General features: G+C 41.9%; 1 protein-coding gene across 15 annotated transcripts in view; it reads left to right on the plus strand.

Annotated features, from left to right (window-relative positions):
* Positions 1-7,432: 7,432 nt before the first annotated feature.
* Positions 7,433-26,357, plus strand: part of LOC124150815 (potassium voltage-gated channel protein egl-36-like) — a 50,972-nt gene continuing 32,047 nt past the window's right edge. For all 15 annotated transcript variants that reach the window (XR_007222593.1, XR_007222596.1, XR_007222584.1 and 12 more), the window contains exon 1: positions 7,433-8,456. Coding sequence is in view for 1 of the 15 variants with exons in the window: in XM_046522892.2 (XP_046378848.1) it covers positions 7,944-8,456 (513 nt within the window). In the remaining 14 variants the exon portion in view is untranslated. The remainder of the gene's footprint in view (positions 8,457-26,357) is intronic.

Below are 26,357 nucleotides of genomic sequence, written 5' to 3' on the forward strand. Positions count from 1 at the left end.
TTTTTGAAGAGTGTAGTCGATATCGTGCAATCGATCCTGCTTGGAGTGCAGATTTTTTTATGATTATTGAAATGTCGCTTTAGTTAGACGCCTGGACCCCCCGTGCCGTCTTCTGAGTCCTGAAGACACGGAAATCAGTAAGAAAGCACCAAAACACATCGCCTTGATGTGTAAAATATTATCTCTCAGATATACGACCACTTCAAACATTTTCTATATACTTTTCATCCTATACATTAAAGAACCAACGTATAGCGATTAATGGTGATACAGTATGATGCCTCAGTACTTTCATGATCAAACTGAAACTTTAAATTGTGAAATGAAACTTCAAGCGTAACTTGTTTTTGTTCTTCCTGTTGACACGGAAATAGAGACAATTCCCCCCAGGGCAGATGTATGACGGTGAGGTGAGGTGAAATTGGGTTTAACGTCGCGTCCAAGATTATTGCACTTATATAGCGACGTGCATGCACGTGTATGTGTGTTTGTGTGGCTGCTTGTACTAGTCCGGACTGATGCCGATTTATAGTGCTAGCACACTGAGATACCATGCCGCAGTTTAACATGAATACCGACTCCGAGCCGACCAGTCCTTGTTTTAGCCCCTTAATGCCGAGCGCCAGACAGGGTAACAACAAGTACAATCTTTTAACGTCTTTTTGTATGACGCGGCCCGGGATCGAAACCTGGACCTTCCGCTCTCCGAGCGGACGCTCTACCACTAGACCACGGAGGCGGTCAGATGTATGACGGATGAGAGACAGTTACTTAGAGAGCTGGCGCTATGTTAACATGACAACACCGTGCAGGCACATCTCTCGTTTGTATTGATTATCTCGAGAAAGTGGATATTTGTTGATAAGGCGAATTGCTGTTTGTTTGTTGTTCAACGCCGCACAATGTTACTACTATAACTGTGGTCTGTGAATAATCGAGTCTGGTCCAGAGAGTCCAGTGTTTGACATCATAAGCATCGATCTACGCACCTGGGATACATCTTCCCTAGGCTAGGGAGTTAACTGACTATAAAAGGCCAGTTTCCACCCTTGCTGAACTAGGCTGGCATCATGGAGTTACAGTTTGGCTGGACTAACAAGTCTATGCATAGTCCAATCAAAATCGCGCCCCGAAATAGAAATCCGGTTCGTAAACCGTCATGCATATTTCGGTCGATTCGAGGATTTGCAAAGCAACAGAATATTTTCCAAATCTTTCCATGTTTTTAATCAAGCTGCTCACGTGATTTGATGCACTTCGCGATGTAAGACTCGTTTTATCACAAAATATAGATCTTGATTATCGATCAGATCGTCTTGACTAGGCGCCGCCGTTTTGTTTGAAGCAAATGCAAGTGATACGAGAGGTGGAATCTGATTGGTCCATAGGAGAGGCATAGAAGGGTCATAACTCGTAATAGCCACTGGTGGCGCTACGATCGAGCCCAGGAATTCCAGCATAGTTCGGCCATGGTGGAAACTGGACTTTTAAAGTCAGTTAACTCTCTTGCCTCGGGAAGATGCTGGGATATGATGACCTGCATTTTACCAAGTCAGCGAGCCTGACCACCCGATCCCGTTAGTCACCTTTTGCGACAAACATGGGTTGCGGAAGACCATTTGTAATCCCCCGGATCGTCACTGGGCGCTTTGCATGTGACTGGTGCCATCGGTGGGGCAGGGTTCACTCACCTTTTCGCGAACACCTGGTTTCGTCATTATTTGATAGTGATTTATAAACACAGTCATGCTTAACACTAAGTCGGAATAGTATAATGATTATAATTATCGCAGGGGTTTGTCCCGTTTTGTGTCTGGATGCCAACCCACTTTGTCAATGTTTTAAAACCCCGTGAAGATCCCGGGTAGAATAGGTCTTCAGCAACCCATGCTTGCCGTAAAAGGCGACTATGCTTGTCGTAAAAGGCGACTATCGGGATCGGGTGGTCAGGCTCGCTGACTTGGTTGATGCATGTCATCGTATCCAAATTGAGTAGATCGATGCTTATGATGTCAATCACTAGATTGACTGGTTCAGACTCGATCATTTACAGACCGCAGTCATATAGCTGGATATTGCTGAGTGCGACGTTAAACAACAAACAAACAAACAAAATGTTTTAAAATGGGACAGGGTGTTTTCATACTGTTCCCGAGTATTTGCCATAACGTATAAGATCAAATGCCCCCTGATTACGAATGCCAATTTGGTTGGCAGTCATTGAATTTCTTGCGCTAGCAGATTGAATGTCATTTCGTTGTTAGAATATGCACGAGAATATAGATCCGGTCGATTGTGGATGCCTTATGTTACGTCTGAAAGGACTTGTTATTCACAAGGGCTTCTGGCTTCAACGAGTCTGCTCTTTTAATTAATGTGAGACATTTTATCAATGTGAAATGGGAATTGTGAGGCTGAGGCTCACGTAACAAAGAACAAACCAGGTCCTCAGGTACAGTTAGTCAACGCTTCAAAAACTTACACTTGTTTTCTCTGTTCCGAGGAGTCAAGCAAACAAACACACGTTTACTCAACGTCACAGTATTTACCAGTCCCGTGAAGATCTGGGATAGAATAGGTCTTCAGCAACCCATGCTTGCCGTAAAAGGTGACTATGTTCGTCGTAAGATGCGACTAACCGGATCGGGTGGTCAGGCTCGGTGACTTGGTTGATGCATGTGGACGAATTATTCATAGTGTGTTTATTAGTATGTTTTAAAATCACATATTTCATATTCAGTATATTGACTAGTGCTTGGACACAAATGTGTCTTAGCTCCCCAACATCAACCACCTTTACCAATACGACAGTGAATATTGACTGGCTCTTGTACAAATATGTGTATTGTCTCACCAACACACGTCGCCTTCACCAGTGAGTGAGTGAGTATAGTGTTATGCCGCTTTTAGCGCAATGTTCCAGCAATATCTCGGCGGGGGGACACCAGAAATGGGCTTCACACATAGTACCCATGTCGGGAATCGAACCAGGGTCTTCGGCGTGACGAGCGGACCCTTTAACCACTAGGCTACTCGACCGCCCCTCGCCTTCACCAAAACGGCAGAGTATATTGACTGGCTCTCTTACAAGTATGTGTATTATCTCACAAACACCCACCGCCTTCACCAATACGGCAGAGAATATTGACTGGCTCTTTTACAAGTATGTGTTTTCATCTCACCAACACCCACCGCCTTCTACAATACGGCAGAGGATATTGACTCGCTCTTTTACACATATGTGTCTTAATTAATTAATACCCGAACCTACATCCGTTTGTGAACATTCAACTTGAATGTGAGCGGGGAAGCCGACTCTCATTTCATTTCATGCACCAATGTAGAAGCATAGCATTCATGAATTATCCAGCCAGTGTCTTTTAAATGTCACTCACAGTTGATTAGATTGCAGCCAAAGTGTCCATGTATTATGCATGCCACCTGAATGTTACATTTATAGCAACATGAGAAAAAGTTGTTATGGGGTGGGGCAGGATACGCCCACCTTTTAGCAAACACCTGAAGTAATCACTATTTGATAGTAATTCATAAACACATGCTCATCCAGTCAGAATCCTACAATTCTTATGAATAGGGAAAGGGTTCGTCGCTTTTATTGTCTGTATTTGCAAACAGGATGTTCATATATTGCACTTGCAACCGTCACGTTGACTGATAATACATGCACCCATTGTGTTAACTGTACACGCAACGCGGGGATTAACTGAGTATTTGGGCAACTGGAGAGATGATTGAAACAAGGCGATGATTTTCCAGGGAACCAGGGGGACTATGTTTTGTATATGCAACCAGGCTGTTAACTGATGGGAACAGCCACCAGGGTATTAATTGTTTGTACGTGCAACCTGGATGTTAGTTTATTGCACATGAAACAAGGGTATTAATTGTTTGTACGTGCAACCTGGATGTTAGTTTATTGCACATGAAACAAGGGTATTAATTGTTTGTACGTGCAACCTGGATGTTAGTTTATTACACATGAAACAAGGGTATTAATTGTTTGTACGTGCAACCTGGATGTTAGTTTATTGCACATGAAACAAGGGTATTTATAGTTGTTTGTACGTCAACCGGTAAGTTAGTTTATTGCACATGAAACAAGGGTATTAATTGTTTGTACGTGCAACCTGGATGTTAGTTTATTGCACATGAAACAAGGGTATCAATTGTTTGTAGGTGCAACCAGGATGTTAGTTTATTGCACATGAAATAAGGGTATTAATTGTTTGTACGTGCAACCTGGATGTTAGTTTATTGCACATGAAATAAGGGTATTAATTGTTTGTACGTGCAACCTGGATGTTAGTTTATTACACATGAAACAAGGGTATTAATTGTTTGTACGTGCAACCTGGATGTTAGTTTATTACACATGAAACAAGGGTATTAATTGTTTGTACGTGCAACCTGGATGTTAGTTTATTGCACATGAAATAAGGGTATTAATTGTTTGTACGGGCAACCTGGATGTTAGTTTATTGCACATGAAATAAGGGTATTAATTGTTTGTACGTGCAACCTGGATGTTAGTTTATTACACATGAAACAAGGGTATTAATTGTTTGTACGTGCAACCTGGATGTTAGTTTATTACACATGAAACAAGGGTATTAATTGTTTGTACGTGCAACCTGGATGTTAGTTTAATGGCACATGAAACAAGGGTATTAATTGTTTGTACATGCAACCTGGATGTTAGTTTATTACACATGAACCAAGGGTATTAATTGTTTGTACGTGCAACCTGGATGTTAGTTTATTGCACATGAAACAAGGGTATCAATTGTTTGTAGGTGCAACCAGGATGTTAGTTTATTACACATGAAACAAGGGTATTAATTGTTTGTACGTGCAACCGGTATGTTAGTTTATTGCACATGAAAGAAGGGTATTAATTGTTTGTACGTGCAACCAGGATGTTAGTTTATTGCACATGAAACAAGGGTTTTAATCGTTTGTCCGTGCAACCAGGATGTTAGTTTATTGCACATGAAACAAGGGTTTTAATTGTTTGTACGTGCAACCAGGATGTTAGTTTATTGCACATCAAGGGTATTAATTGTTTGTACGTGCAACCAGGATGTTAGTTTATTGCACATGAAACAAGGGTATTTATAGTTGTTTGTACGTCAACCGGTAAGTTAGTTTATTGCACATGAAAGAAGGGTATTAATTGTTTGTACGTGCAACCAGGCTGTTAGTTTATTGCACATGAAAGAAGGGTATTAATTGTTTGTACGTGCAACCAGGATGTTAGTTTATGGCACATGAAACAAGGGTATTAGTTGTTTGCACGTGCAACCGGTGGTTTAGTTTATGGCACATGAAACAAGGGTATTTATTGTTTGTACGTGCAACCGGTATGTCAGTTTATTGCAAATGAAACAAGGGTATTAATTGTTTGCACGTGCAACCGGTATGTTAGTTTATTGCAAATGAAACAAGAGTATTAATTGTTTGTACGTGCAACCTGGATGTTTGTTTATTGCACATGAAACAAGGGTATTAATTGTTTGTACGTGCAACCGGTATGTTAGTTTATTGCACATGAGACAAGGGTATTAATTGTTTGTATGTGCAACCTCGATGTTTGTTTATTGCACATGAAACAAGGGTATTAATTGTTTGTACGTGCAACCGGTATGTTAGTTTATGGCACATGAGACAAGGGTATTAGTTGTTTGTAAGTGCAACCGGTATGTTAGTTTACTGCACATGAGACAAGGGTATTAATTGTTTGTAAGTGCAACCGGTAAGTTAGTTTATGGCACATGAAAGAAGGGTATTAATTGTTTGTACGTGCAACCGGTATGTTAGTTTATTGCAAATGAAACAAGGGTATTCATTGTTATTTACAGACGGCCGTCATATAGCTGGAATATATTGCTGAGTGCGGCGTTAAACAACAAACCAACCAACCAACCAACCATTACCCTTGTTCATAAAATGGACATGTCCGACATTGCCGAAGTGGGATTGTATTCAGGAAGTCATCGTTATTTAAATACGGGTAAATATTTTTAAAGCTTGTAGATTTTGTTAACATCCTTAAAGAGGCTGTGCATTATGTTGCTATCTCATATTAGAAATAAACGACTCGTGGCCGTATTTTGACGTACCATAAGACACTGGAGGGAGAATAATCACCTTTGGGGCCGCGTACCACATAGTCTATTCTCCCTGCAGCGTTTTCTAGTACGATAAACAACTCCCAGTCGTCGGTTGTTTCTTAAATACATGCAACATGTGTATTAACTGATTATACATACAACCACGATGCTAACTGATAATACATTCAACCAGGTTGTTAACTGATAATACATTCAACCAAGTTGTTAACTGACATACATTCAACCAAGTTGTTAACTGATAATACATGCAACCAGGTTTTTAACTGATAATACATGCAACCAGGTTGTTAACTGATAATACATTCAATCAGGTTGTTAACATATAATACATTCAACCAGGTTGTTAACTGACAATACATTCAACCAAGTTGTTAACTGACAATACATCCAACCATGTTGTTAACTGACAATACATGCAACCAAGTTGTTAACTGATAATACATTCAACCAAGTTGTTAACTGACAATACATTCAACCAAGTTGTTAACTGATAATACATGCAACCAGGTTGTTAACTGATAATACATTCAACCAAGTTGTTAACTGACAATACATGCAACCAAGTCGTTAACTGATAATACATTCAACCAGGTTGTTAACTGACAATACATTCAACCAAGTTCTTAACTGATAATACATGCAACCAGGTTGTTAACTGATAATACATGCAACCAGGTTGTTAACTGATAATACATTCAACCAAGTTGTTAACTGACAATACATGCAACCAAGTTGTTAACTGACAATACATTCAACCGAGTTGTTAACTGACAATACATTCAACCAAGTTGTTAACTGACAATACGTGCAACCAAGTTGTTAACTGACAATACATGCAACCAAGTTGTTAACTGACAATACATTCAATCAAGTTGTTAACTGACAATACATGCAACCAAGTTGTTAACTGACAATACATTCAACCAAGTTGTTAACTGACAATACATTCAACCAAGTTGTTAACTGACAATACATGCAACCAGGTTGTTAACTGATAAAACATGCAACCAGGTTGTTAACTGATAATACATGCAACCAGGTTGTTAACTGATAATACATGCAAAATGGTTAACTGACTATACAGAGTGTTAATTGCTTATACTTGTTTCCAGGGTGTTAATTGTTTGAACATGCAACAAAGTTATAAACTCACTGTACATGCAGCCAGGCTGTATAATGTACATAAACTTGAACAAACAAACTGCACGCAGTCAAGTTGCAACAGCGCGCCCACAATAGAACAATTACCATGTCTTCTTTGAAAGACAATATTAATGCCAACAATCCATGTGCTGACATTTTCAGTTTACCCCGAGGTAACAATGTGCATATACCTTAGTCGCTGCATCCGTCAAAGACCAGCGATCAGTATTGATCTACTTCTAGTGAGCCTCACATCGGCTTAAATGTAAAAGACATTTGAGTCAGGGTGGAATTCTTGGGTAGTCGGCCGTCTGGGTGCTGTATCTCCAGGATACATAATCCACAAACACCGGCAGAGGCTGATGTTAAGCTGGTGTCGAGAGGCAGGGAGCCTCCGTGGCATGTCAGGGTACACAGGGTGGATAAGTCTTAAGCTGTGGGACAAGTAGACAGGAGGAATTCAATCTGATTTTGGTGGCTGAATGGTGTTCTATGTCAAGGGGCAAGATTGATTTTTGATCCTTAGTTCCAGTGTGGTCGGATTGTTGAGAACAGTGTGGTGCCACTCATGCCTCTGGTATCTATCTACCCACACTGGGATGAATCTTTCCATCACATCACCACGGTGTAACTAGAAATCATTTCAAAATGACGGAATCTCGTAGTGCCGGCAAAGCAGGTGGCAAGTCGGAGCCTGCACCATCTATCGTTAAATTCAATATTGGGGGAAAGAAGTTTGAGACACTTTCGTTGACACTTAAGAAGTTTCCCGGGACCCGCTTGGCATCGCTTCACCCCCAGGCAGACGAGTATAACAGGGATACAGGGGAGTACTTCTTTGACAGGGACCCAATTGCGTTTGGGTGTATCCTGAATCTATACCGCACATCGTCCCTCCACTTCCCTGATCATCTATGCGGCAACTACCTTCGCGAGGAACTCAACTTCTGGCGAATTCCGGAGAGTCTGGTCAGCGAGTGCTGCTGGACAGTGTTCTTTAATGCAGAGCAGGACAATCAAATTTTCCGAAACCTCAAGAAGACCTTTTCCTTCCTGGACAAGGATCCGCGACTCAATGAGACAGGGAAAGGGGGCATGGAGCTTTGGATGCATCGAATCTGGCTCCTCTTGGACAAGCCCAACTCTTCTCGTGCAGCTAAGGTAGGTTCTAGTATTCTTCTGATTCAATCGTGACTACGTTTTTTTTTAAAAATATTCAAGTCTAACAAACAGAAAATATGAAGGTACCATGTTTTAATTTTTAAACGATAATAAATTTTATATAGTGGTTATTGGGAGGATCAGCGTATGGTTAACATGCATTTGATCACTTAACCACTGATCCTACCGCAGTTATTAATTAGGGTTGAGGTAAGCAATTCGGATTTTAATTTATAGTTTATTAATCAGATATTGTAGTTGTTGGCTTTACTGATATATAATAATGATAAAACCTTCAGCTGGTTTAATGTCACCACGACTATACATTATTAAGAATTTGCACATAAACAGAGGAAACATTTGTTGTATGTAATAATTCATTGTTAATTACCATCAAAACAAAACTACACTTGATGAAAGACCTTTCAGATCGCCATGTAAAAAAACAAAAAACGGTTCATGTTCAAACGGCATTATTTGGTACCGTTTCCACTTCGAGCGAATTCCGTTTACCTAAACGAATTCTTTGCGTTGTGTGACTCTTTTCTGCGCACACAGGGACGAGGAAGACACCGTAAAAACAACAACATCGCCGATTTTAGCAATATTCCATCAATATCACGGCGGGGGACACCAGAAATGGGCTTCATTGTACCCATGTCGGGAATCGAACCCGGGTCTTCGGCGTGACGAGCGAATGCTTTAGCCACTAGGCTACCCGACCGCCCCCCAATCTCTATGATACACCATGGCATGCTAATGATTTAATTGTGCAGGCGAGGACATGGCAACCGGTTCCATTTCAGTGATAACACCTGTGACCGTTTCCCTAGAGTTTATGTGACATTTATATAATAGTAGTGACTATCGCTTGTATACTTTACCTTGAGTTTACAATGTGTGGCGCAAACCAACCCACATGTCCTGTTTCTGCTGGAGTTTGTAGGAAGAGGGATTATTCTATATATTGTTGCCTTACATACGGCGCTTAAGCGACGTATGGAGCTGCAACATTCATATAAAGATAAGGGGCTGAATACTGCACTTGATTCTGTAAGACATAGCGTCACGGAAGACATTTATAGTCGAAATAATTACTTAAAGGGACACTAGGCTATGGCAAATGTCAGTGCAAGTTTAACTTAATCGATAAACACAACAAAACCCTTTTCTTTATATATCTGCGAAAAGCAGAGTCCATTTGATGTTTCTGACTATTATCAAGACATATGTTTTTGGATCACTATCAAATAGGTGGGTGAAAAGGTAAGAGTACCCTGCCCCACCGTCACAAACACATTCAAAGTCAAGTCAATTGTTCATCTATAAATCAACGAGATCATATGGCACAAGTCAAAGTAAGGAATTGCAACGGACATAATTTTTGTCAATGGCGCATCAAATTTGAAATATCTCACACATGTCAACCATTTTAAAAGTCATACCACACCAAAGCAGTTCTGTTTATCTTCAGACTGTAGTTTTATTATGTACTGTACATCAATTTGTCAGTGAACAATTGCCCTTATCAGACCGAGAAAATGTTTTATTTAAGCACAAAACACTAAACTACAATACATAGACTGGACGTGAGAGTCGTGACTGAGGGGACTAGTCTCCACTTAAGGTCATGCTAAATTATTTGTTCACTTGGTCGTGATAATCTTCTGGTTGATATTTGTATAGCGTAGTTTTGAAATGTGATTTTATAGGCATACTGTTATTTCACATTTGCATTCGCGAACTCACAAGTATTCATCACCTTCTTTAACATGAGTGAGTGAGTGAGTGAGTTGGGAAAGTATTTCAGTTTTGTCACAGCGTCTCATCCTGATGTGAGCGAAAAGCCATCTTCTTGATGTGAGCGGAAAGCCATTTTGATGTGACGGAAAGCCATCTTCTGGATGTGAACGGAAAGCCATTTTGATGTGAGCGGAAAGCCATCTTCTTGATGTGAACGGTTAGCAATCTTCATGTTAGAGGAAAGCCATCTTCTTGATGTGAGCGGAAAACCATCTTCTTGATGTGAGCAGAAAGCCAATATCATTTGAGCGGAAAGCCGTCTTCTTGATGTGAGTGGAAAACCATCTTCTTGATGTGAGCAGAAAGCCATCTTCTTGATATAAGCGGAAAGCTATCTTCTTGATGTGAGCAGAAAGCTATCTTCTTGATGTGAGCAGAAAGCCATCTTCTTGATATAAGCGGAAAGCTATCTTCTTGATGTTTACGGTTAGCCATCTTGATGTAAGCGGGAAGCCATCTTCTTGATGTGAGCGGAAAGCTATCTTCTTGATGTGAGCAAAAAGCCATCTTCTTGATATGAGCAGAAAGCTATCTTCTTGACGTGAACGGTTAGCCATCCCTGATGTGAGCGGAACGCCAACTTGATGTGAACGGAAAGCCATCTTGATGTGAACGGAGAGCCATCTTGATATAAGCGGAAAGCCATCTTCTTGATGTGAGCGAAAGCCATCTTCTTGATGTGAGCGGAAAGCCATCTTCTTGATGTGAGCGAAAGCCGTCTTCTTGATGTGAGCGGAAAACCATCTTCTTGATGTGAGCAGAAAGCCATCTTGATGTGAACGGAGAGCCATTTTGATGTAAGCGGAAAGCCATCTTCTTGATGTGAGCGAAAGCCATCTTGATGTGAGCGGGAAGCCATCTTCTTGATGTGAACGGTTAGCCATCTTGTTGTCAGCGGAAAGCCATCTTCTTGATGTGAGGGGAAAACCATCTTCTTGATATGAGCGAAAGCCATCTTCTTGATGTGAGCGAAAGCCATCTTCTTGATGTGAGCGAAAAGCCATCTTCTTTATGTGAGCGGAATGCCATCTTGATGTAAGTAGAAAGCCATCTATTTTATATGAGGGGAAAGCCATCTTCTTGATGTAAGTTGAAAGCCATCTTCTTGATGTGAGCGGAAAGCCATTTTGATGTGAGCGGAAAGACATTTTGATGTGAGCCGAAAGCCATCTTGATGTAAGCGGAAAGCCATCTTCTTGATGTGAGTGAAAGCCATCTTGATGTAAGCAGAAAGCCATCTTCTTGATGTGAATGAAAGCCATATTGATGTGAGCGGGAAGCCATCTTCTTAATGTGAACGGTTAGCCATCTTGTTGTTAGCGGAAAACCATCTTCTTGATGTTAGCGGAAAACCATCTTCTTGATATGAGCGAAAGCCATCTTCTTGATGTGAGCGAAAAGCCATCTTCTTGATGTGAGCGGAATGCCATCTTGATGTAAGTAGAAAGCCATCTATTTTATATGAGGGGAAAGCCATCTTCTTGATGTAATTTGAAAGCCATCTTCTTGATGTGAGCGGAAAGCCATTTTGATGTGAGTGGAAAGCCATTTGATGTGAGCCGAAAGCCATCTTGATGTAAGCGGAAAGCCATCTCCTTGATGTGAGTGAAAGCCATCTTGATGTGAGCGGGGAGCCATCTTCTTAATGTGAATGGTTAGCCATCTTGTTGTTAGCGGAAAACCATCTTCTTGATGTGAGCGGAAAACCATCTTCTTGATATGAGCGAAAGCGATCTTCTTGATGTAAGCGGAAAGCCATCTTCTTGATGTGAGCGGAAAGCCATCTTCTTGATGTGAGCGGAATGCCATCTTGATGTAAGTAGAAAGCCATCTATTTTATATGAGGGGAAAGCCATCTTCTTGATGTAAGTTGAAAGCCATCTTCTTGATGTGAGCGGAAAGCCATTTTGATGTGAGCCGAAAGCCATCTTGATGTAAGCGGAAAGCCATCTTCTTGATGTGAGTGAAAGCCATCTTGATGTAAGCAGAAAGCCATCATCTTGATGTGAGTGAAAGCCATATTGATGTGAGCGGGAAGCCATCTTCTTAATGTGAACGGTTAGCCATCTTGTTGTTAGCGGAAAACCATCTTCTTGATGTTAGCGGAAAACCATCTTCTTGATATGAGCGAAAGCCATCTTCTTGATGTGAGGGGAAAGCCATCTTCTTGATGTGAGCGGAAAGCCATTTTGATGTGAGCGGAAAGACATTTTGATGTGAGCCGAAAGTCATCTTGATGTAAGCGGAAAGCCATCTTCTTGATGTGAGTGAAAGCCATCTTGATGTTAGCGGAAAGCCATCTTCCTGATGTGAGTGAAAGCCATCTTGATGTGAGCGGGAAGCCATCTTCTTAGTGAGAACGGTTAGCCATCTTGTTGTTAGTGGAAAACCATCTTCTTGATGTGAGCAAAAGCCATCTTCTTGATGTGAGCGGAAAGCTATCTTCTTGATGTGAGCGAAAGCCATCTTCTTGATGTGAGCGGAAAGCCATCTTCTTGATGTGAGCGAAAGCCATCTTCTTGATGTTAGAGGAAAGCCATCTTCTTGATGTGAGCGAAAGCCATCTTCTTGATGTTAGAGGAAAGCCCTCTTCTTGATGTGAGCGGAATGCCATCTTGATGTAAGTAGAAAGCCATCTATTTTATATGAGGGGAAAGCCATCTTCTTGATGTAATTTGAAAGCCATCTAATTGATGTGAGCGGGAAGCCATTTTGATGTGAGCCAAAAGCCATCTTGATGTAAGCGGAAAGCCATCTTCTTGATGTGAGTGAAAGCCATCTTGATGTGAGCGGGAAGCCATCTTCTTAATGTGAACGGTTAGCCATCTTGTTGTTAGCGGAAAGCCATCTTCTTGATGTAAGGGGAAAACCATCTTCTTGATGTGAGCGGAAAACCATCTTCTTGATGTGAGCGAAAGCCATCTTCTTGGTGTGAGCGGAAAACCATCTTCTTGATGTGAGCGAAAAGCCATCTTCTTGATGTGAGCGGAATGCCATCTTGATGTAAGTAGAAAGCCATCTATTTTATATGAGGGGAAAGCCATTTTCTTGATGTAAGTGGAAAGCCATCTTATTGATGTGAGCGGAAAGCCATTTTGATGTGTGCCGAAAGCCATCTTGATGTAAGCGGAAAGCCATCTTCTTGATGTAAGTGGAAAGCCATCTTAATGTGAACGGGAAGCCATTTTCTTGATGTGATTGGTTAGCCATCTTGATGTGAGCGGAAAGCCATCTTGATGTGAGCGGAAAGCCATCTCCTCGATGTTAGTAAAAGCCAATTTGATGTTAGAGGAAAGCCGTCTTCTTGATCTGAGTGGAAAGCCATCTTCTTGATGTAAGTGGAAAGCCATTTACTTTATGTGAGCGGAAAGCCTTCTTGGTGTGAGCGGAAAGCCATCTTGATGTAAGCGGAAGGCCATCTTGATGTGAGCGGAAAACCACCTTGATATGAGCGGAAAACGATTTTGATGTGAACTGAAAGCCATCTTGATGTGAGCAAAAAGCCCGAAGCCATGCGGGTGTTAGACGTTTGCCATTTTGGGTAAACCCATGAACACGGATTTGGAGCGGACAAACCTGGAATCACGAGTCTGGGATTCGAACCAATGATCAAAGAATCCTGAGTGAAATTTGTTTGTGAAGTGCTTTGGATTCGATTATAAATAGCACAGTGCGTTATGTAGGAAAGTGGAAAGGACATTTAACTTCCTGCGTTTTGTTGTTGTTCAACGTCGCGCTCAGCAAAATTCAGCTAAATGACGGCGATCTGTGAATAATCGAGTCTGGACTACACAATCAAGTAATTGAACTCATATGCATCGATCTACGAATTTTGGATACGATAACAAGCATCAACCACGACGGCGAGACTTAACTGGGTAGCTGAAGATCGGTATTAAATGGGGTTCTTCTCGGGGACCTGTTAGTATATTGGTAACGGCAGATTGCAAACCTGGATCAACTGTTTAAAATATACCCAATTACGATTTGAAAAGAAGAGAAGGGTGGATATTGCATGGCATAGTCCTGTAACTTGTATCTTAAAAAAATGCATTGTTCACAGAATAACCTGGACATCATTGAAGTAAAATGTAGAAAGGTTACAATATGCACTAACTTGTTTTTAAGCACACACGGGACGCTTACAGTTTTTTGACTTATAAAAACTTGTTTATCATCATATAAGGCGCTTTCCAGGAGAGATTTATACTAACGGAAAGTAACTATGCTTCAAACATAGTTTCATAAATATAAATGTATTCTGAAATTAAATAATGCATCTTTCAATACATATTTATTATGACATCTCTTCGACTAATGGTGTGACTCACAATTTGCACGGCGCACAATTAGGATGTTTGTGTGTTTGTTGGAAACATGATACTCATACACGTGTAATGTAATGTGAATAGCACACAATTATTGATTAGCTATCAGGTGCTCCTAAAGACGCTTTTTTTAAACCGTAAAACATAGCAACTCTTGCAAAGACATTCATGAGGTGGGCGGTACTCTAGCAAAGACATACATGAGGTGGGCGGTACTCTTGCAAAGACATTCATGAGGTGGGCGGTACTCTTGCAAAGACATACATGAGGTGGGCGATACTCTAGCAAAGACATACATGAGGTGGGCGGTACTCTTGCAAAGACATTCATGAGGTGGGCGGTACTCTTGCAAAGACATACATGAGGTGGGCGATACTCTAGCAAAGACATACATGAGGTGGGCGGTACTCTTGCAAAGACATACATGAGGTGGGCGGTACTCTAGCAAAGACATACATGAGGTGGGCGGTACTCTTGCAAAGACATTCATGAGGTGGGCGGTACTCTTGCAAAGACATACATGAGGTGGGCGGTACTCTTGCAAAGACATACATGAGGTGGGCGGTACTCTTGCAAAGACATACATGAGGTGGGCGGTACTCTTGCAAAGACATACATGAGGTGAGCGGTACTCTTGCAAAGACATACACGAGGTTGGCGGTACTCCAGCACAGACATACATGAGGTGGGCGGTACTCCAGCACAGATATACATGAGGTGGGCGGTACTCCAGCAAAGACAAACATGAGGTGGGCGGTACTCCAGCACAGACATACATGAGGTGGGCGGTACTCCAGTTCAGACATACATGAGGTGGGCGGTACTCTAGCACAGACATACATGAGGTGGGCGGTACTCTTGCAAAGACATACATGAGGTGGGCGGTACTCTAGCAAAGACATACATGAGGTGGGCGGTACTCCAGCAAAGACAGACATGAGGTGGGCGGTACTCCAGCACAGACATACATGAGGTGGGCGGTACTCCAGCACAGACAGACATGAGGTGGGCGGTACTCCAGCACAGACATACATGAGGTGGGCGGTACTCCAGCACAGACATACATGAGGTGGGCGGTACTCCAGCACAGACATACATGAGGTGGGCGGTACTCCAGCAAAGACAGACATGAGGTGGGCGGTACTCCAGCACAGACATACATGAGGTGGGCGGTACTCCAGCACAGATATACATGAGGTGGGCGGTACTCCAGCAAAGACAAACATGAGGTGGGCGGTACTCCAGCACAGATATACATGAGGTGGGCGGTACTCCAGCACAGACATACATGAGGTGGGCGGTACTCCATCACAGACATACATGAGGTGGGCGGTACTCCAGCACAGATATACATGAGGTGGGCGGTACTCCAGCACAGATATACATGAGGTGGGCGATACTCTAGCAATGACATACATGAGGTGGGCGGTACTCCAGCAAAGACATACATGAGGTGGGCGATACTCCAGCACAGACATACATGAGGTGGGCGGTACTCTAGCACAGATATACATGAGGTGGGCGGCACTCTAGCACAGATATACATGAGGTGGGCGGCACTCTAGCAATGACATACATGAGGTGGGCGGTACTCCAGCACAGACATACATGAGGTGGGCGGCACTCTAGCAATGACATACATGAGGTGGGCGGTACTCCAGCACAGATATACATGAGGTGGGCGGCACTCCAGCAAAGACATACATGAGGTGGGCGATACTCTAGCAATGACATACATGATGTAGGCCATCTTGATTGACAGTAATGACAGAACAGTATTACCAAGGATACATTAGACGTCATTACATGACGTCGTCCCATTTTGACGTAACTCAAAAAGGGTACTTTAACGCGGGATAAAATTCAGTCGGCGCCTTTGATCTTTTTGCAAATACATAGAGTACATGATTAATGTGTTATATTACAATTGTTAATGAATCAGAGGAGATGAGCTGATATATTTCGATGAGAACATCAAAGCATTCTGGTCAGATACAGCTGTGTTCTTCAGTCGAGTCATATCATCTCCATGCTGTCATATAGTCATAAATCGTCTTCATAATTGATTATAAATATAATCTTCATTCATCATAAAATAGAAAGAGGAAAGAATCATCAAAATTTATTATGAAATCTAAGACTTTTTAGTATGATTAATGTTAATGTACCATCAAAAGAGAAAAAACGTCATACCAATTACTCCTTAATTTAATTAATATTTCAACTTATAATATAATAATATGAAAATAATGATACTTTACTTAATGAGGCTAAAACAGTTATTAAATCTTATTTTACTCCAAGGATCCAATCACATGACCAACTTTAACATGAAATGGCTTATAAATGTTTAATCTTGAACGTCTTGGCTGCTTTTAGATGGGACTTAATAAAAATGTACATCACTTTTCAATATTAACGTCATTTTATCGCGATGCGTCATGTTGCTACTGTCGAGTTCAGGGGCACGGGTGATCCAGTCATCTAAGGCGCCGCGATTCGCTGTGCAGAGTTGTGTCCCTTGGGCAAGCCAGAAACCTATGATCATGGGTTCGAATCCGGTTCGCCTCGATTATGTTTCAAGGTTTGTCAGCACCATACCCGTCCTCGTGTTTTCCACCAAAGTGGTAAACGACTGAGATCTGCATCACTTCGTGCTTTCACTCGTGATTGCAAACCTACACGCTGTAATATAACAGGAATACTGTTCAAAGCGGCGTTAAACCAAAATACTCACTCACCCCTCTCTGGATCGGGTCAGCATACCATTCCGAATCTATGGCGTACGCTCAAAACTACAATCATAGTTGAACTATGAAAAAAATCACACTGGGAACCGACGTCCGTTTGTGTCAGGATCCCGAATGAATTATTCAATAGTTGTGTCTACTTTCCCAACCAAAATCCCAACCGTTTTCGTAGTGAGGCTTACGAAGCGAAGTAACCTGAATTCGAGGCGGCCCACGTCCAAAGCTGTATGTGAGGTGAGGTGAAATAGGGTTTAACAACGGATTTAAGATTATTTCTTTTTTTTTATAGTGACGTGCATGAACGTGTGTTTGTGTGTGGCTGCTTGTACCAGTCCGGACTGGTGCCGATGTTATCGCACACTGATACCATGCCGCAGTTTAACATAAATACCCCACTAACGCCGAACTCAGGAATATTCCAGCTATATGACGGCGGTCTGTAAATAATCGAGTCTGGACCAGACAATCCAGCGATGGACATCATGAGCATCGATCCACGCAATTGGGATACGATGACATGCATCAACCAAGTCTGACCACCCGATCCCGTTAGTCGCCTCTTACGACAAGCATAGTCACCTTTTACCGGCAAGCATGGGTTGCTGAAGACCCCTGATCTTCACGGGTCAGAATTGACTCCACAACGATCAAACCCTGTCATGCTCGCATCTTTGTTGTCAATACCCCAGCTTGTAAACGCTTCCGTGTTGCATGTGTTGTGCTAGTTTTACAAGCATATTGTTATATACGCGATAGGGGCTGTACTTGATTACTGTTGCGCCCTTATAAGAGAATATAGCAAGTCCTGGTGCAACTGTCGTTTACAGTGATAAGAAGGCACATTCACGCTTCCTTGACGACAATTGTATAGGTTAATACACACAAAGTAAACCATGGCAACAAGACCGGGAGTGGGATATATTTTGGTATTACTTGCACATGCCGTCAAACACAATAGGAAAAATCTGCTGTAAAACCTTCTGTCCCTGGATGGTAGTACACTTAAGTTCCAATCGAGACGATCTGTATAACCATCGAAAACCCATTAAGGCATTTGTTATATTGAATACTCAAGTTACTTAGTTGAAAATTCATAAACTGAATTCAACAAATGGTTCGGACTGTCGCTGTTTCCAGATAAGAACTTGAAACCATGATAACGTCTTGAATTTAAGATAAAATAATAATAATTTTGTAGCCCTTATCAGTCTCCGTACATTGACGTATGTGTGGTGAAAGGGTTTGCTTGTTGAAAATGTCAGGAAGTTTCCAAATCATGATCGTCGACATTTGCCGGAATCTTGCTTTTAAATCGCATTCAAATACATCGAGATGGTCTATGCATTCATTGAGCAACGGAAAATACCATTCTTCACAAAAGACGCAAAAACACGAGTGAGGAAAAACACTGTCACAAGATTATAGTGTTTAGTAAATAATACGAACAATAGTCATCAGATAATGCATCCAAAAGCAATGTGAGATACCATGCCAAGTACAAAAACGGATTACTAATTCATTAAAAAATGGCAGGGTCTAAAACAAGTGTTCAAACAAGTGTAGCAACAAATTCCTACTTCATACAATACGATACCCTACATAATAAATACAAGATCTAATACAACCAAAGAACGGGTCTTCAGCAACCCATGCTTGCGGTATAACGCGGCTATGCTTGTCGTAAATGGCTACTAACGGGATCGTGTGGTCATGCATGTCATCGTATCCCAATTACGTGGATTTGGGACAAATCAGGGAAGAAAAAAAGTAATATCTCGCGTTTCTTATATATATTATTGTTTAAAATATGTGTTGGAAACAGGGTCTACGTCAAGTCTATAATCATGGCAAGCAACCAACCATCCATCCAACCAACCAACAAATTGCAACCAACCAATTACTTTTCATAATAAACACGATTAGGTCTTCAGCAACCCATGCTTGCCGTAAATCGCGGCTATGCTTGTCGTAAATGGCTACTAACGGGATCGTGTGGTCATGCATGTCATCGTATCCCGATTACGTGGATCGGTGTTCATGATGTCAGTCACTGAATTGTTTGGTACATACTCCATTATTTACAGACCGCCGTCATATAGCTGAAATATTGCTGAGTGCGGCGTTAAACAATAACCAACAACAACAACCTACTGTGCCCGGGAACCCGTGAAGATCCTTGTTAGAATCGGTCTGCACCAACCCATGCTCGTCGTAACAGGCTCAATAACTCGGCTGATGCATGTCATCGTATCCCAAAAGCATAAACCGTTTCTCGTGATGTCAGACACTGGATTTACAGGTCCAAATTCGATTATTTACAGACGGAATATTGATAAGTAAGGCGCTATACAACAAACAAACAAAACAACCTAATTTGAATACTGGATGTCTTTATGGGGTTGAAATAGGTTAATTACTACTGATTTAAGATTCAATGCCCTTCGCGTGTGCTTTCAGTCAAGGTACTATGACACGCAATCAACCAAGTAACTGAGTCTGACCATCCAACCCACATATATGGGGAATTGAACCCGGGTCTTCGGCGTGACGAGCAAACACTCTATCCACTGGACCACCCTAAGACCCCATTACGTGTATAGGATACCAAGAAACATCCATGAGTATGATGTTATATTGGTATCTGTGTCAGTGGTGTTTTTTTTTAAGCATCAACACTGCGCCAAATGAGCCATATACATGTAGATCAAACGTTTTCGTTGAAACGTTAATCGCCCAATGAGGATTCCGGGTGAGAATAGGTCCCAAACAACTTATGCTGGTCGTAAGAGACGACTAAATGAATCTGGTGCACAGACTTGGTGATTCAGTTGGTTGCGGGTCATCGTACCCCAACGGGGCGGTCGGGTAGCCTAGCGGTTAAAGCGTTCGCTCGTCACGCCGAAGGCCCGGGTTCGATTCCCGACGTGGGTACAATGTGTGAAGCCCATTTCCGGTGTCCCCCGCCGTGATATTGCTGGAATATTGCTAAAAGCGGCGTAAAACCATACTCACTCACTCACTCACTCGTACCCCAACGGCATGGAACTTTGCTCACAATGTCAATCACTGGATTGCATTGTCCAGACTGAAGTATTCACACGCCGTCGTCTATAGCGACTTGAACGTCCTTAATCATCATTTCTGAGTAAAATATATTGAAATTAGTCTTAGAGATAAATCGATTTATTACCCAGACTTTGCCAAAGAAAATGAACACTCATTAAATATTGATATATCAGGATAATATGCAGTCTGACATGAATTACCAGATAAATGAAGGAATTTTACCTGGCTATGGCTGAACTTCGTATACATCAATAGATGCCATGTAGATGGAAAGTTTGGGATTCGAAACCATGCGATAATTGTCACCTAGTTTACTCACCCAGCAAGAGTTGCTTTTGTTCAGGTGTATGATTGTTCATGACATAGGCTTGGTGTTGACTGTAACTATGGCTAGGTGTTGACTGTAACTATGGCTGGGTGTTGACAGTGACCATAACTGGATGTAGACTGTAACTATGGCTAGGTGTTGACTGTAACTATGGCTGGGTGTTGACAGTGACCATAACTGGATGTAGACTGTAACTATGGCTAGGTGTTGACTGTAACTATGGCTGGGTGTTGACAGTGACCATAACTGGATGTAGACTGTAACTATGGCTAGGTGTTGACTGTAACTATGGCTGGGTGTTGACAGTGACCATAACTGGATGTAGACTGTAACTATGGCTAGGCTTTGACTGTAACTATGGCTGGGTGTTGACAGTGACCATAACTGGATGTAGACTGTAACTATGGCTGGGTGTTGACAGTGACCATAACTGGATGTAGACTGTAACTATGGCTAGGTGTTGACTGTAACTATGGCTGGGTGTTGAATGTAACTATGACTGGGTGTAGACTGTAACTATGACTGGGTGTAGACTGTAACTATGGCTGGGTGTAGATTGTAACCATGGCTGGGTGTAGACTGTAACTATGGCTGGGTGTAGACTGTAACTATGGCTGAGTGTAGACTTTAACTATGACTGGGTGTAGACTGTAACTATGACTGGGTGTTGACTGTAACTATGGCTGGGTGTTGACTGTAACTATGGCTGGGTGTTGACTGTAACTATGACTGGGTGTTGACTGTTACTATGGCTGGGTGTAGACTGTAACTATGACAGCGTGTAGACTGTAACTGTGACAGGGTGTAGACTGCAACTATGGCTGGGTGTAGACTGTAACTATGACTAGATGTAGACTGTAACTATTGCTGGTTGATGACTGTAACTATGGCTGGCTGTTGACTGTAACTATCACTGGGTGTTGACTGTAACTATGACTGGGCGAAGACTGGAACTATGACTGGGTGTAGGCTGTAACTTTGGCTCGGTGTAGACTGTAACTATGGCTGAGTGTTGACTGTAGCAATGACTGGGTGTTGACTGTAACTATGACTAGGTGTAGGCTGTAACTATGGCTTGATGTTGACTGTAACAATGACTGGGTGTTGACTGGAACTATGACTGGGTGTTGACTGTAACTATGACTGGGTGTTGACTGTAACTATGACTGGGCGTAGACTGTAACTATGACTGGGTGTAGACTGTAACTGTGACAGGGTGTAGGCTGTAACTATGGCTGGGTGTAGACTGTAACTATGAATGGGTGTTGACTGTAACTATGGCTTGATGTTGACTGTAACAATGACTGGGTGTTGACTGTAACTATGACTGGGTGTTGACTGTAACTATGACTGGGTGTTGACTGTAACTATGACTGGGTGTAGACTGTAACCATGGCTGGGTGTTGACTGTAACAATGACTGGATGAAGACTGTAACTATGGGTGGGTGTAGACTGTAACTATGACTGGGTGTTGACAGTAATTATAACTGGGTGTTGGCAGTAACTATGACTGGGTGTTGACTGTAACTATGACTGGGTGTTGACTGTAACTATGACTGGGTGTTGACTGTAACTATAGCTCGGTGTTGACTGTAACTATGACTGGCGGTAGACTGTAACAATGGCTGGATGAAGACTGTAACTATGACTGGGTGTAGACTGTAACTGTGACAGGGTGTAGGCTGTAACTATGGCTGGGTGTAGACTGTAACTATGAATGGGTGTTGACTGTAACTATGGCTTGATGTTGACTGTAACAATGACTGGGTGTTGACTGTAACTATGACTGGGTGTTGACTGTAACTATGACTGGGTGTTGACTGTAACTATGACTGGGTGTAGACTGTAACCATGGCTGGGTGTTGACTGTAACAATGACTGGATGAAGACTGTAACTATGGGTGGGTGTAGACTGTAACTATGACTGGGTGTTGACAGTAATTATAACTGGGTGTTGACAGTAACTATGACTGGGTGTTGACTGTAACTATGACTGGGTGTTGACTGTAACTATGACTGGGTGTTGACTGTAACTATAGCTCGGTGTTGACTGTAACTATGACTGGCGGTAGACTGTAACAATGGCTGGATGAAGACTGTAACTATGGCTGGGTGTTGACTGTAATTATGTCTGAGTGTTGACTGTAACTATGGCTGGGTGTAGACTGTAACTATGACTGGGTGTTGACAGTAACTATCCTGGGTGTTGACTGTAACTATAACTGGGTGTTGACTGTAACTATGGCTTGGTGTTGACTGTTACTATGACTGGGTGTTGACTGTAACTATGGCTGGGTGTTGACTGTAACTATGGCTGGGTGTAGACTGTAACTATAACTGGCGGTAGACTGTTACAATTACTGGATGAAGACTGTAACTATAACTGGGTGTTGACTGTAACTATGGCTGGGTGTTGACTGTAACTATGACTGGGTGTTGACTGTAACTATGGCTGGGTGTAGACTGTAACTATGGCTAGATGTAGACTGTAACTATGGCTGGGTGTTGACTGTAACTATGGCTGCGTATTGACTGTAACTATGGCTGGGTGTAGACTTTAACTATGGCTGGGTGTAGACTGTAACTATGGCTGGGTGTTGACTGTAACTATGACTGGGTGTTGACCGTAACTATGACTGGTTGTTGACAATAACTATGGCGTGGTGTTGACTGGAACTATGGCTGGGTGTTGACTGTAACTATGGCTGGGTGTAGACTGTATGGGTGTTTCTTCTATACACAAAACATGATAAGATCTGATGATTTATATCGGTGGTTCATCAGCACAGTACACGCTTCTTATAAATCATGAAAATGTTCAGGGCTGACACTAACAACATAACAACCGAAAGGTTGATATTTTAAAGATGAAATGTTTTGTGTATTTCTGTTCATGACCTGTCATGTACAATTTTGCATTTTTAATTTTTAATATTTCAATTGAAATGTTGATATTTACAGATTAAACCTTTTGTGTGATTGTGTTATATATGAGATATCATGTATGTTTTTGCTTTCTTAATGTTTGATATTTCAATTCAAATGTTAAGACTGGACCTGGGGGATATACCCTCAGGCTCGGAGAGTCATAAAAACACATGTTTACAATATGCATGTTGGCATCAATGTTATGAAACCCTGTTGGGTTAAAACACAGTCCGTGTTCGTATTGGTCTCCAGTAACCCATGCTTGTCCTAAGAGTCGACTAACGACTAACAGACTCGAGGACTTGGTTGATGCATGTCATCGCATCCAAATTACATAGAATGATGCTCATGATCTCAATCACCGGCTTGTCTGATCCAGACTCGATTATTTACAGATCGCCGTCACATTGCTAATATATTGTTAAATGCGGCGTTAAATAACAAACGAACAAAAATAAGGTTATTGATTCCGGTAACAATACCTATTATATAACTACCAATTCCGACGCCAAAGTTATTGATACTGATTAAGTGATAATCCCGAGCATATTCAACTGCCTTTATAATTGTCACGTAAACCCATTTCAACGCCAAGCTATTAACGATATTGATTCGGTGACCATGGTCGATTTCAACAGATTATTCTGTATGTACCACTCGACGTTGAAATACGTCTCAAACTCAATATCAATATCTGGATTGACAGAAATCATAAATGTGCTTGGATTGCCAGCTGATCCGAGTTGGGATGACACGGGTTGTGTTCTCCGTCCACCATTCTCTACTTTTCGGTGTAGTGAGTGAGTGAGTGAGTGAGTGAGTTAGGTTTAACACCGCTTTTAACAGTATCCCAGCTATATCGCGGCGTGTCAGCTTAATGTAGGAGGAAAGCCCGAAGTGATGCAGGTCTCAGACATTTACCACTTCGGTGAAACCCACGGGCACGGGTGTGGTGCTGACAAACCTAGAAACATAATTGGGGCAAACCGGGATTCGAACCCACAATCATAGGTTTCTGGCGTGCCGAAGGGACGCAACTCTGCACAGCGAATCGCGGCGCCTTAGACGATTGGGCCCGTCGGGGCCCCCTTTTCGGTGTAATACACACGGGTTGACGCATGATATCAACGCGTAGATGTGCCTTTCAAAGCATAAACGTGAAATGTCAACAAAACACATATGAAATCATCCTCGATCATCCGGGAGGCACAGGTGGCCCAGCGTCTAAGGCGTCGCAATTAATTCACTGTGCAGAGTTGCGTCCCTTGGGCTCAACAGAACCCTACGATAGTGGGTTCGAATCTCTGTTCGCGCCTTTTATGTTTCTAAGCTTGTGTTCATGGGTTCACCATCACTTCGGACTTTCCCAGTGTGTTAATTCTCCATTCTAGTTTGATAAATACTTAGACTTATACGCCACTGTAAGGTCGTTTTTCGTCCAGTGCAGAAGACATTGCCCTAAAGACATCTATCAAATTATCTTGTTAATTCGTGATTGAAACAAACGCTGATGACATCAGTACTGGTCTTCTGGCTGCGTATCGTCAGTACAACGTGGAACGCCTGCTTGCATTATACTGGAAGAGCTTAGAGCTAAAAGGGGCCAAAATGCACTTTGGCCCTTTTTGCATAGTATTGCATAAATAACATATATGAGTTCTTGTCTACCTGTAGAAGACATATTGTATGTTTTCATTGATGCATTTTTGAAATATAGCTACTTAAAATTATATAAAAGGACCAAAGTCAAGTTCCAAAGGGGCCGGGGGCACGGGTGGCCCAGTCGTCTAAGGCGCCGCGATTCGCTGTGCAGAGTTGCGTCCCTTGGGCACGCCAGAAACCTATGATTGTGGGTTCGAATCCCGGTTCGCCCCGATTATGTTTCTAGGTTTGTCAGCACCATACCTGTGCTCGTTGGTTTCACCGAAGTGGTAAACGTATGAGACCTGCATCAGTTCGGGCTTTCCTCCCACATTAAGCTGACACGCCGTGATATAACTGGAATATTGTTTAAAGCGGCGTAAAAAACCAACTCACTCACTCACACTCCAAAGGGGCCAAAGTCACTTTGCTAGATTTTGGCCGTTTTAGCTCTCCTTTCCGTGTGTGGTTGAGACTGGTTTTCTGGGAGAGATTTTGAAAGTTTGGACACCTTATAATTATGTTTCAACTATTTCAAAACAGTTAGCATTAGTTTAAATCATTTAAAATTACTTCAATAGTATGTGTTTGTACTTTTAATAGTAATTTATCAATCTCACATGTTAAAGCCCATGCAAATGCCTGAGGGTCAAAAAGGGCCAAAATACAGACACTAGCCCTTTCCACCCTTACACAAATTAAAAACGTAAGTTTATTTCCTTTTTTGAATGTTTTTTATAACAACATTTGTATCTCTGCTGTCAGAATGCGTTAATGTCTAGGAATTTATCGGTAAAACAAATGTTCATTAACATACATAATATTAGGTGTTTTCATCACTTTTCTCAAAACAGACTCCACATGACATTGGACCTTATGGCTCTAGGCTCTTCACTTATGTAAAAGCAACAAAATTATTTCTATGTTCATAAGAAACCTCTGCTTAAAGGATTAGTACTTACGGAAATTGTGCCCGGAAGCGCATTTATAAACCATTGTGTTCTTGCCACTCATGGGAAGGTCATGGTTCTCTGAGAACCTGTATAAGGTATCAAG

Source organism: Haliotis rufescens, unplaced genomic scaffold (assembly GCF_023055435.1).
Source record: "Haliotis rufescens isolate VD_foot unplaced genomic scaffold, xgHalRufe1.0.p SCAF_21, whole genome shotgun sequence".
Lineage (NCBI taxonomy): Eukaryota > Metazoa > Mollusca > Gastropoda > Lepetellida > Haliotidae > Haliotis > Haliotis rufescens.